This window comes from Cupressus sempervirens, chromosome 7, assembly GCF_028749045.1.
Source record: "Cupressus sempervirens isolate cs-2001-9-10 chromosome 7, ASM2874904v1, whole genome shotgun sequence".
Taxonomy (NCBI): Eukaryota; Viridiplantae; Streptophyta; class Pinopsida; order Cupressales; family Cupressaceae; genus Cupressus; species Cupressus sempervirens.
Window position 1 is genome coordinate 62,371,460 of NC_143124.1, and position 11,466 is coordinate 62,382,925.

General features: G+C 38.3%; 1 protein-coding gene across 1 annotated transcript; it reads right to left on the bottom strand.

Moving 5' to 3' along the window:
* Positions 1-1,054: 1,054 nt before the first annotated feature.
* On the bottom strand, positions 1,055-7,639 carry LOC149545484 (uncharacterized). The gene is made up of 6 exons (XM_089790677.1): positions 6,837-7,639; positions 5,650-6,730; positions 5,290-5,355; positions 4,829-5,161; positions 2,357-4,732; positions 1,055-2,273 (listed from the first exon to the last, which is right to left on the bottom strand). The coding sequence occupies exons 1-6, from the start codon at positions 7,475-7,477 to the stop codon at positions 1,755-1,757; spliced, it is 5,016 nt and encodes a 1,671-aa protein (XP_089646803.1). The 5' UTR covers positions 7,478-7,639; the 3' UTR covers positions 1,055-1,754.
* Positions 7,640-11,466: the final 3,827 nt, after the last annotated feature.

The following is an 11,466-nucleotide window of genomic DNA, read 5'->3' on the forward strand; positions in this document are numbered from 1 at the left end:
ACGTGTGGAATCATAGACAACTATATTGTTTTGCAGAGTGACTAAAATAGATGCAAAGAGTGGATAAGTTAAATTTTCTTATTTCAAAATTGCGTACTTTGATCAAATTTGATTTGGTTAGGATATTGCAAAAGAAATTGTTATAGTTCGAATTTTTGTCTTTCAATTTTTAGGATCTACTTAGATCAAATCGGGCCAAGGAAGTTCAAATTTTATTTGTCTTCCCCAAAATTTCATTTAAGAAGCCAGAAATTCTCTCTGCACCAGAAATCCTGATAAAATTGAAAACACGATTACCTTGTGCTATTATTCATGATGTATTGTTCAAATCGAAGAAAATCAATATGAGACTGATAGTTCTTTTAATAGAAATTCATCAAAATAAGTGGAGTATATGACAGATAATGGATAAACATCTACATTCTGATTTACTATAAATCTTTTCACACATTTATTTGCATACAAAACAATTCAAAAGTTCCTTGTGGAGCGACAGGTCGGTTGATCTCTTAATTTTGATCTGCTCACAGAAACCATTGCAAAGTAGCTTACATCAAGATTCTGTACAAAATATGTCTTATGCAATCAATAATGCCGATGGGGAAAAATGTACATAATCTGCACGATACTAAAAGAACCTCTGCATGACAACTGCTTCCGTCCGTCCAAAATTCAGAAATAATAACGTCCTCATGAATTTTAGTAAGAAAATCATACAAAACAACGGTGCACCCTTTTCTCGGGTGTGCTTGTCTTGTGGATTTTATAGGTTGATTTGGCCTCGCAGATGTTATTAAAATCTTTCTAGAATTACAAGTCGTTAATAAAAACTGAAAACCATGTGAATATATATTATTATATTTATTGTTGTTGGCTATTGGCTATGACAATGGATTATTAGCTATTACAAATAGATTATGGCATCGACTTACACAATATCACTATTAAAATCCTTACATTTACTGAAGGATCTGAAAATAGGGCAGATACAGGGCAAACAGGGCATTCACATTTTAAACACAAAAATATATGAACACAGATAGACACAGCTCTGTTACAGCAGAGATCAAATTCAAATTTTATTATACTGTATCAAAATTAATTACATTACAATCAATTGCTCAGAATCTCTAGAATTTTCTACTCCCTCTACGTTTAAGCAAATTATGCGAGAAGACTTGACTTAATTGTTTACATGAGATTACAGACTTAGCTAAATGAACATAAGTAGGACTGTTGCTTACATACGATTGCTACAGATTAAGTTACAGTTTTAATTGATGATCCTCCTCATTATTTTTTAATCCATGTCTCCGATTTTATGCAAGATAAAGAATAGTCAGGCAATTGATAACCGGGAGAAATTATCCCCTTCCCATATTTACAAGGGCTACACAAATTTGGTAGAGGAAATAACAAAATCACTGGTTTAAAAATGTCCTGGGCAAGTGACCACTATGGTTGTTGACTGCAATGTCCAGCTACCAAGAATCTGTCTTTAGCACAAGGCCTAATTGTTAGGATAACCCTTGTAAGGAAGGACAAGCAAATTGGACGAACATAGAATACTACCCCTGCCTGGTTTTCTCGACACCAATTGGGATTAATCAAGAGGAGCGATGATGCAGCAGGGGTGGGAGGTAGATTAAGTCATTATGGAAGGAGTTTTTGAGAAAACCCTGAAGAGAGATATGACCTCGTGGAACGCAGCAATTGTTGGATATGCATATAAATGTGATTTTATTCAGAACTTACTAACTTTGCCACAAATCCGGCAATACTCTGCCAAGTGCCTCCCAAAGTATTTGCTCTTCCCCTCTCACAACCAATCCTTTCTCCACTTCATCCTCTTCTCCGCACTCTCCCTCGGAGGCTTCATTGTTCAAATAGAAGTCTCGAGCTGAACTGTAATCTGAATATGGTGCAAAGACACCTACCCATGCCCATCTACCCTTTTCAAGTTTGGTCCTTCCAATGCATGCTATATGATCACTGGACTTTGTTTTCCAATGGATAGTCGTCAACATTTTCATTTGTGAAGAAACACAATTTATGATAAAAAAGAGCAATAAGGCATCGCCACTGGAGGAATCATTCTGCACCAATTTTGGCCTGGACGACTTAATTTTGTGGTTTGAAATGGAGTCAACAATCACCAGGTTCGGAGACAGCAAAGAGTCACCAGTGACCGAATTCCGAGACAGCAAGAAGTCTACAAGCGAGGCCGCTTCAGGGACTGTCCGGGCACATATTTTTGTTTCTGCTGGCCACACCTGCAAATTCCATTTACAACATTCAGTCAGTGCCCAAATAGAAAAATTAACTCGAAATTTTTACTCTTGGAAACTATTATTACCTCCATCTTTTGAATACAACGTTCAATAACTGGCCCCTTGTTTGCACTGAGTTCCAGCTTCCACAATTTCTCCAGGCGTTCCAGGCTTTCTATAATCGGTACCTCCAATCTGGTCTCAAAAATTAACTTTCTCAATCCTGTGCAATTTCCTAAACCTTCGATTATCTCAAGTCTGTTACAACCTTTCAGACGAAAGTCTCTGAGAGAAGTTAATCTTGCAAAACTTGACATTTTCCTCAACATTTCACAGTTTCCCATATATATTATCTCCAGGGTACTTGGCAGTCCTTCGATCTCCTCTAAATGATGATTATCAAAAATATCAAGCCTCTCTAAATTTGGACAACAGTCTTCAGAAAATGAAATCTTGCTCACTTCTGTTTCTCTTACGTCTATAGAATTCAGGCTGCTCAATTCAGAAGGTGATGATACTGCCCCGAAGTCCAATTCCTTGATTGGACAATTTGATATACTCAACGATCGGAGATTATTAAGTCGCATAACTGATTCTGGTAGAGTTTCCAGCTTGGGATAATGTGTAATAGAAAGACTGGTCAAGGACGACAAATCTCCAAGAGAATCAGGTAGACATTGCAGCTGAAGACAACAATGAAGTTCAAATCTTTCCAATGAAGACAAATCTCCAAGAGAATCAGGTAGACATTGCAGCTGAAGACAACAATGAAGTTCAAATCTTTCCAATGAAGACAAATCTCCAATAGAATCGGGTAGAAACTTTAACTTCAGACAGCCTCTAATACAAAGTGTTGTCAAAGAAGACAATTTTCCAAGAGACTCGGGTAGGCAATCCAGCTCAGCACAGTCATCTATATAAAGACTAGTCAAAGAAAACAATCTTCCAAGAGATCCTTCACGAGATTCAGATAAGCTTTTTAGTCTAAGACAATTTTTAATAACAAGACTTGTCAAAGAAGACAAATCTCCAATAGAATCGGGTAGAAACTTTAACTTCAGACAGCCTCTAATACAAAATGTTGTCAAAGAAGACAATTTTCCAAGAGACTTGGGTAGGCAATCCAGCTTAGCACAGTCATCTATATAAAGACTAGTCAAGGAAAACAATCCTCCAATAGAATTAGGCAGACTTTCCAACTTATGACAATTTTGAATACTAAGTTTCGTCAAAGAAGACAGATCTCCTAAAGTGTCAGATATATGTCTCAGCTCAAAACAACAACGGATTTTAAGACTGTTCAATGAAGACAATTCTCCAAGAGAGTTAGGTAGGAATCTCAGTTTAGAACAATCTGTGATACAAAGATTAGTCAAAAATGACAATCTTCCAAGTGAGTCAGGTAGCATTTTCAACTCCAGACAATTTTTAATTTGAAGATTTGTCAAGGAACATAAATCTCCAAGAGACTTGGGTAGACATGCTAGCTCTGGACAACAATGAATTTTAAGATTTTTCAATGAGAACAAATTTATAAGGGAGTCAGGTAGACATTTCATACTAGGAAAATTCTTGATATAAAGCTTAGTCAATGAGGGCAGATTTCCAAGAGAGCCGGGTAGGTCTTCCATCTGTGCACAATCCGCAATACAAAGATCGGTCAAGGAAGACAATCCTCCAAGAGAGTCGGGTAGACTTCCCAGCTTATGACAAGTTTGGATAGAAAGATGTGTCAAAGAAGGCAGACGACCTAGAGAATAAGGTAAGCATTGCAGCTTAGGACAACCCATAAATTCAAGATTCTTCAATGAAGACAAATCTCCAAGAGAGTCAGGCAGAAGTTCCAGGTCAGAACAATCTTCAAGCCGAAGGCTCGTCAAGGAAGACAAGCCTCCAAAAGAGGGTGGCAAGCTCGTCAACAAAACATTTACTATTGCCATGTCTCTCAGCCTGCGGAGTTGGCCAATGTTTTCTGGTAGCTCCTTTATGCTGGTATTGCTGAAATAGAACTCTTTCAAGGAAGTCTGATTTGTGATGTGACGAGGCAGCTCATCCAATTTATTGCACCAGCGAAGATCCAAAAACACCAGCTTTTTTATGTTTTGCAGGATGTCGGGCATGAATTTGAGTTGACTGCACCCCCGTAAATCGAGATGTTCCATGAGCTTCAAGTTTTTGAAGGAAACCGGTAACCCCCTCAACTTGATACAACCCTGCAAGCTTAGATGCCGCAGATTGCTCAAATTACCGAAAGTGCTCGGTAAGGATAACAGCATCTTACAATGTTGCAACACCAAGTGTTCTAGCGATCTGAGAAGGCAAAATTCATTTGGGAGATTCCTCAGATTGTAGCCATATCTGATTTCTATCTTTCTCAAATGGCTGAGATGCCTTATTGATTTCGGAAAACCTCGAAGTTCGTGGCAATTAGTAATAAGCAACTGTCGTAACTGCACAGGGGCCTGCAACAAGTTTGCACTCAGAGAAATGTAGATCTTTCAACATTTACAAAATGAATCAAATATAGATTTTAAAAAGCAAAACCGAATGGTACTTACCTGACTGTCGCTCTCCCAGAGCTCTTCTAACTGACGGCAATCAGATTTTGCATATTCTTCTTCTTCGTGCAGTTCTAAAACCCTCAATCTTTTCATTGAAAGTCCAGACAAGAGATTCCGCTGCCCCATTTGAATCCAACGAAGCCAGACCAAGTCTCTTGTTACTTCACCCATTACTGAATTGAAAGAACCTCCCTTAATTACTAAGTACTTCAGTCCAGCAGGAGAGGGTGAGAGCGGCCAATCTCCTCCCGTTGTCTTAACAATTAGTTTCCCGTCCCTGCAGCAAACACCAGACTCATCGTCCTTGCTAGTATCGGTGTCATCTCCTTCCTTTAAAAATAAAAAATAAAAAATAAAATTCAGAAAACAAAACAAAATATAAATATAAAGCTGCGAAATTCTACATACAATTAAAATTTACTACAAGTAGAATAAGCATAAGTCATGGGCAAACAAACCGAAGTAGAAGCCTTCCATTTTATTCGATTTGAGCTCGCCATTATTCCATGAATGGCCATTCTATCCTGCAGACGGAAAAAATACGAAACCAAATAGCTTAAGAATAGAAGAGCTACTGCAACCAGAACAAGATCAATGAAATTATTTTTTTGGCTGTTCAAACACATAAATTTTTAGTAAACTGGTAGATTGTTTAATAGGCATAGCTAACGGGATTTTCTTTTTATACAGACTATTTAATCCTAAAACTTACAAAATTTTGTGGAAACAAATATTGTGTAGCAATAGGTATTGTTTAGATTAGTTCAATATAATAATAATTTTGTTTCTATTAAGGTAATGGAAAAAAATAGTCTTACCTCTTTTTGTTTCTCAGCCTGAATGTTAAACTGGGGGAGAAGACGATAGGGTGATTGTTCTTTGGCAATAGTCCTTCCCAAATCTCTGATGTGGTCATGCATTGTTATTCGATTGTCTTTGTCAAGCTCAACCAAGGTCTTTTGTAAGAGTCTTTCCCAACCATGTAGACCACTCCAGCCCAATCCATCCCACAGATCAATTGCTAAGCTATGCTCTTCTCCAATGAAAAAACATGCAACATCAAGAAACATAGCTCTTTCTTCACTATCAAGATAGTCATAACTTATTTTGAGTATTTTCTCGATATCATTAGGCATTAGTCTTTTGATCTTATGCAACAAAGAGTTCCAATATTCTTTACTGAACTGTTTACAGAGTTGTCCGCCAATTACCTTAAGAGATAAAGGCAATCCATGACAAGCCTTTAAGAACTTTTCAACCAACTCCTCAAACCCATGCAGGGGAGAAGGTTGTATAAAAGCATGCCAACAAAATAATTGTTTGGCATAAGGTGATTCAAGCACCCTCATCTTATATATGGAGGTAATGCCCCAGAGCGTAAGGACATTACATTCCCTTGTTGTAACAATGATGAGGCTACCCTTTTCAAGGCTGTCTTTTACGGGCACCAAAGCATCCAACTGATCCACATCATCCACATCATCCACAACAATTAACACCTTAGCAGATCTCAAACGTTTTGAAAGATATCCCTTACCTTCCTGGATATGGTCAAATTTCACATTTTGATCACCACAATCTTGAAGGATTTTTTTCTGCTTCATATGCAATTCATGTTTGACAGTGGCTTCTCGAACATCAGATACAAAACTGAACCATCCAAATGCAGAAAAATTCTTATTGTATAACTCTTTTGCCAGAGTGGTCTTTCCAGAACCACCCATACCCCAAATTCCAACAATTTGGACACCCTGATCGTCGACAGATTGGAGGGTATTCCTCTCAAAATCTTCCACCATTTCTTCCAGACCTACTGGATGCTTCGCAACTACCAAAGGCACATTCTTTATTTCTTTCGAGATAATCTCCACAAGCTTCCTCCGTAGTTCCATCACATCGCTTTACAAGAACAAAAATAGACATATCTTAGTATTAACAAATCATTATTATTATGCCATGGCAAAGGTAAATATTTGAATAGGGAGAACGAATAAGTGACACTTACCCATTATTTTGTACGATTTGACCAGAGTAAAATGAGACTTGGTGGAGTGCCCTTTTCCAGTCCTCAAGCAATTCTGGGCTGTATCTGGCCTTCAGCGCATGGTCTTTGAAGGCCTGGGCGTATATTCCTTTCTCTGCCCATCTGAGATCAGAAGGATCTACATAGTAGAAGATAGGAACAATTCTTGTGCCAGTTTTGAGCATAAATGCTAGTTCTGCTAAACACCAGGGTGATTCTGCGTACGTCTTGGAAAAAATAGCAATATGAAGCAAAGCGCTGGTCATTGCCGCTTCGATTGTTCGGGGCAAGTAATCGCCAGGTTCCAACTCCGGTGCATCCAGAAACACAGAGAGTGTCATAGCAGTGAGCATATCATAGAGAGCGGTAGCTAAGGTGGATTTTACGTCTGGCCCGCGATGATTGATGAAGATGTCGTAGGAAGGCCTTTTGAATATGGGCTTCGGAGTAGGAGTAGGCGCAGATGGTGCGACTCCATGAAAAGCCCCTGCTGTAAGATCAGTGGTCGAAGTAGATGCAGATGGTTTTTTCATGAGTGTTAAAGGAGGAGAAGATGCAGATGTTGCGAGTTCATCAGAAGCGTCCATACCGCTGGCAGAAGTAGATGCAGATGGTCTTTTCATGATTCTTGAAGGAGCTGGCAGAAGTAGATGCTATGGAATCGAGTTGCAGAGTAAAGCGATGAAGAAAGCTACGGGTTTATGAAATGATAACAGCAGGGTCGCGCGCGAAATCTGTGGCTGTTTTTTTAATGAAAACAAAGCCTTTTTTTAATTTTTCTTAATGAAAACAGATAAATAGCAGCGGCACTGGCTAAATAGCCGAATATTTGCACCGGCTATTTAGCCAGTGCCGTTACCTCCGTGACTCGGCACGTCAGTTTTGCTGGCCCTGCCGCCTATGTCTGCACCGTACTCCAGTCTGCACCGTACTCCGTCCCGTCAGACTTGATCGTTCCAGTTTTGACGGTGACATTATCGCTTGCCGTGCTTCCACACGCCACATGTTTTGGGCTTTTCTTTGTGGTAGGAAGGGACCCCACTTCGATTGCAACGCTCGGACTATTTCTCTCCACCATTTTCATTCAGTGTTGCCAGATTTTTCCATTGTTCAAGTTTAATCAATTTATGCTTTTCTAAACACTCATTTTATTTGAACTATAATATATCTATATATTCAGTTTAATCAATTTCATTTAAGTTATTTAAATTCATTTCGATATCTTATAATTTTCTTGTTGATCAACCTTTCAAGCTTGCATAACATCATAGTCATGATTTTTTCTCTTTAGATGTGATGTGCATTTTGGTTGATGGTAATATTTGGGAGTTACATGACTCACTATTAACTCCAACATGGTAGAAGAGTACCAAATATGTAGCTTCCTATCCAATTTCTAAGAGATCAACACAAATGTGGGATGAGAACTTTTACTCAATGTATTTTTAAGAGATAATTTTTTTTAGGTTTTTCCCATAGTCACAATTTTTTTGAAATGAATTAGATTTTGCAAATAGTGGGAAGATCTAGTCAAATATATTGTTGGAATAGCACAACAAGATCATATTTTCTTATAACTTGAAATTTGTAAACTTGATGTTTGAAATCTAAACTTCTGGCCATCAGATTGAGATTAGAGGGTTAAGTTTTGTTGATTCACTTTGTTCCGTGAAATGTTGCTCAGAGAAGGGTTTTTCAAAATAAAAAGTCAGGTAACTTTAAAGTATGAATAACCTTCAAAGATGCTCAAAAGATACTTCTAGAAAAGTTGGTTGTGAAGATGCGACCTAGACATAAGGAAAGAAAGTGTTATATGCCTAGTGCAAAAAGTGCAAGAATGAAGTGCGCAAGTCATCAAAGGATCACTCCCTAGGATGCAATTCTAAACAGAAGTAAAATGGGCTTACGAAAAAGCTATGTTTCTCTCTCTTCCCCACATATGTTAAGTTATTGAGTATTCATGCATTCTGGATTCTGAAAAGGGCACTTCCCTCATAACTAAAAGCACTTATTTTGTAAAGTGATTTCTAGTAATATGAATTTACTCTAAGTAAAGTAATAAAGCTTCTGGGAAGATGAGCTTTTATGTGAAAGTGAACGAAAAGTTTAAATAGTCATTGATCATGGAATTAAATGCAAATCCTACCATTATAATTGTTGGCCAAACTTAATTTAGTTCATGTAGTACAAATGTTTGAATTCCTATACCTATTTCATTAGAATTGCCTAAAATTAATTTCTTTAAGTATATTAAAATAACTATTTATTGAGAACTGTATCCTATGCAATCATAGCGAATGGAAATCAAAGATGTGAGTTATGATAAGTTAATAAGCTTGGAGAGTGAATTGAAGAATCTTACAAACACACAATTCAAATTTTATGATTTGGGTGATCTTCATAAAAGACTGAATTCTCAATCTATTCACCCAATCACACAGAAGTTAAAAGATAGCAGATTGGTAGAAGCAACTGGTTTTCCAATGGTAGTACATGCACCAGAGCTTGTGAGGGAATGTATTAAGAGATATGACCTAGAAACAATGCAGATTTTGTTCCTCGACCAATCCATCCTCATCTCACTCGGCAAGGCTTTGATGCAGTCTACATTTGGCATACCCATTAAAGAAGAGTACTGTGATATTGACTTTAGCTCTTTTGCATCAATGTTCAATGAAAAGAAGAACCTAAAATGGGAGGACATGCAGAGAACATGGTTCCAAACTCCCCGCTCGAAGAAGAGCAAGATGCCCAAGACTCTTTTCAGGACCAATTTAAAGAGGGAGATCATGGATGTCCTCGCCTTGCTACTCAAACTAAAGGGTAAGGAGGAAATTCTAGAGTTTATTAAGCACCATTTCTTCCTGGTGCAAGCTATATGTGTTGAGGGTATGCAGATTGACTGGGTGCAAATCATCTATCATGAACTTGCCTCATGGTTGAGTTTGGCCAAGGTATTCAAGCAGTTCTATATGTTGTCTTAGATTATCTATGCCTTAGCTACACACCACTTATGGCCCGACCTTCCCAGCATCTAGAATTATGATGAGAATACAAAGGTGTAAGAATTTACCCAAACCTCCAATTGTAGAGATGTTATGAGAAGTACGTGACAGTAAATGATGCCTTCATAATGAGGTTGTGTTAGGAATTACAAGGATACCCTAAAAAGAGATTCTCACTAGAGGCAATTTTGGATATCAATCAATTTGGGCAATAATCATCCAATTTCTAAGTTTCTCATACCTACGGGTAGGTGCCTTTAATGGTTTTCCCAAAAGATTCCCAAGTACCTAGAGGACAAGGAGGTTCTTATCGAATTATGTCGACAAATTCTTGAAGTGAACAACTTATGTTCAAATGTGAAGAAGATTGTCATGATCCCCTTCCCCATAGTGGTTGAACCCTACTCCTGTGCTTCTAGATCCAATGCTTAGAATCTAGTAAAGAGTTTTGAGAGAAAAATCAAACTAGTAGACTATGAGGTAATAAGGCCTCAATATGATCCAGTGAACTTCGTTAGGGACCACTTGAAGTTGGGATATGCCTATAGACACATTCCAAACATCAAAAATTACTAGGCATGATGTCTTCACGAGTACCAGACTTAGGATAAGTTTTGGTCCCAATTGACTATTGGTGAGATTGCATTGTATAATAATTCTATTGATGTTTTTGACCTTGCAGATGATGGCTCCTACATGCATCCCTCATCTTAAGAGAAGATCAAAGGCACTCCTATTGTGTTTACCCTACCCACAGGCCCTATTGTTGACACCATGGAAGTCCTCATGCACATAATCATCAAGAGGACAAAAAAGTGGGTAGAGTGGACCTGAGAAAGGAAGAAGAGGATGGGGAGCACTAGTTCAATGGGTGGAGTATCTTCCGGAGCTGCCCAATCCAATGTAGCAACAACCACTACCTTCAACATTTGTGGGCCTAGCTCAATCAATTGGGTAAGGTGCAGATGAGCCTCCAGATAAAAATGTGTCAATTACTCCTACATGTGGAGATGGCTCTCTCTTAGATACAAAAAAAATTGGGGACAAAGAAGGGGAAAAGGACAAGGAGAAGGAGAAAGAACAAGAAATTTTTTTGGTTGTGCCTCCCTCCCCTATTCAAGTGATCAACCTGGATGGTGACACTAATCCCATGGAAGACCAAGAGCAGGACACATCATAGCAAGGGGACACCTTGGCCCTCTTAGTGACTAAGGTTTTTTCCTTCCTTGCTACTTCTCAAGGCAAGAAAATGCCACCAACTACTAGGAATTTGTTTGATCCTACTGCCCTATAGTCCGCTATCAATGTGCTCTCTATTGAGTCATGTCTCAAGGAGACCATTGATAGGAAGAAGAGAAGGTATAAAGAATCTGTACCATCAAAAGATTTCATTACATAGGCTACCTCTTCTTAGCCAACCTCTAAGAAAATGAAGAAGCAAAGATCAATTGTAGCATTGGCTACCGATCCATCTATTGGCCACATGCTAGTAGAGATTGCAGAGCCATAAAAGGAGGATATATTCCATAAGCTTTCCATGGACAATTTCTAGATCAAAATAGTGGATATTGGTATCCCTATTCATGACTCCATGGTGAACAAATGGA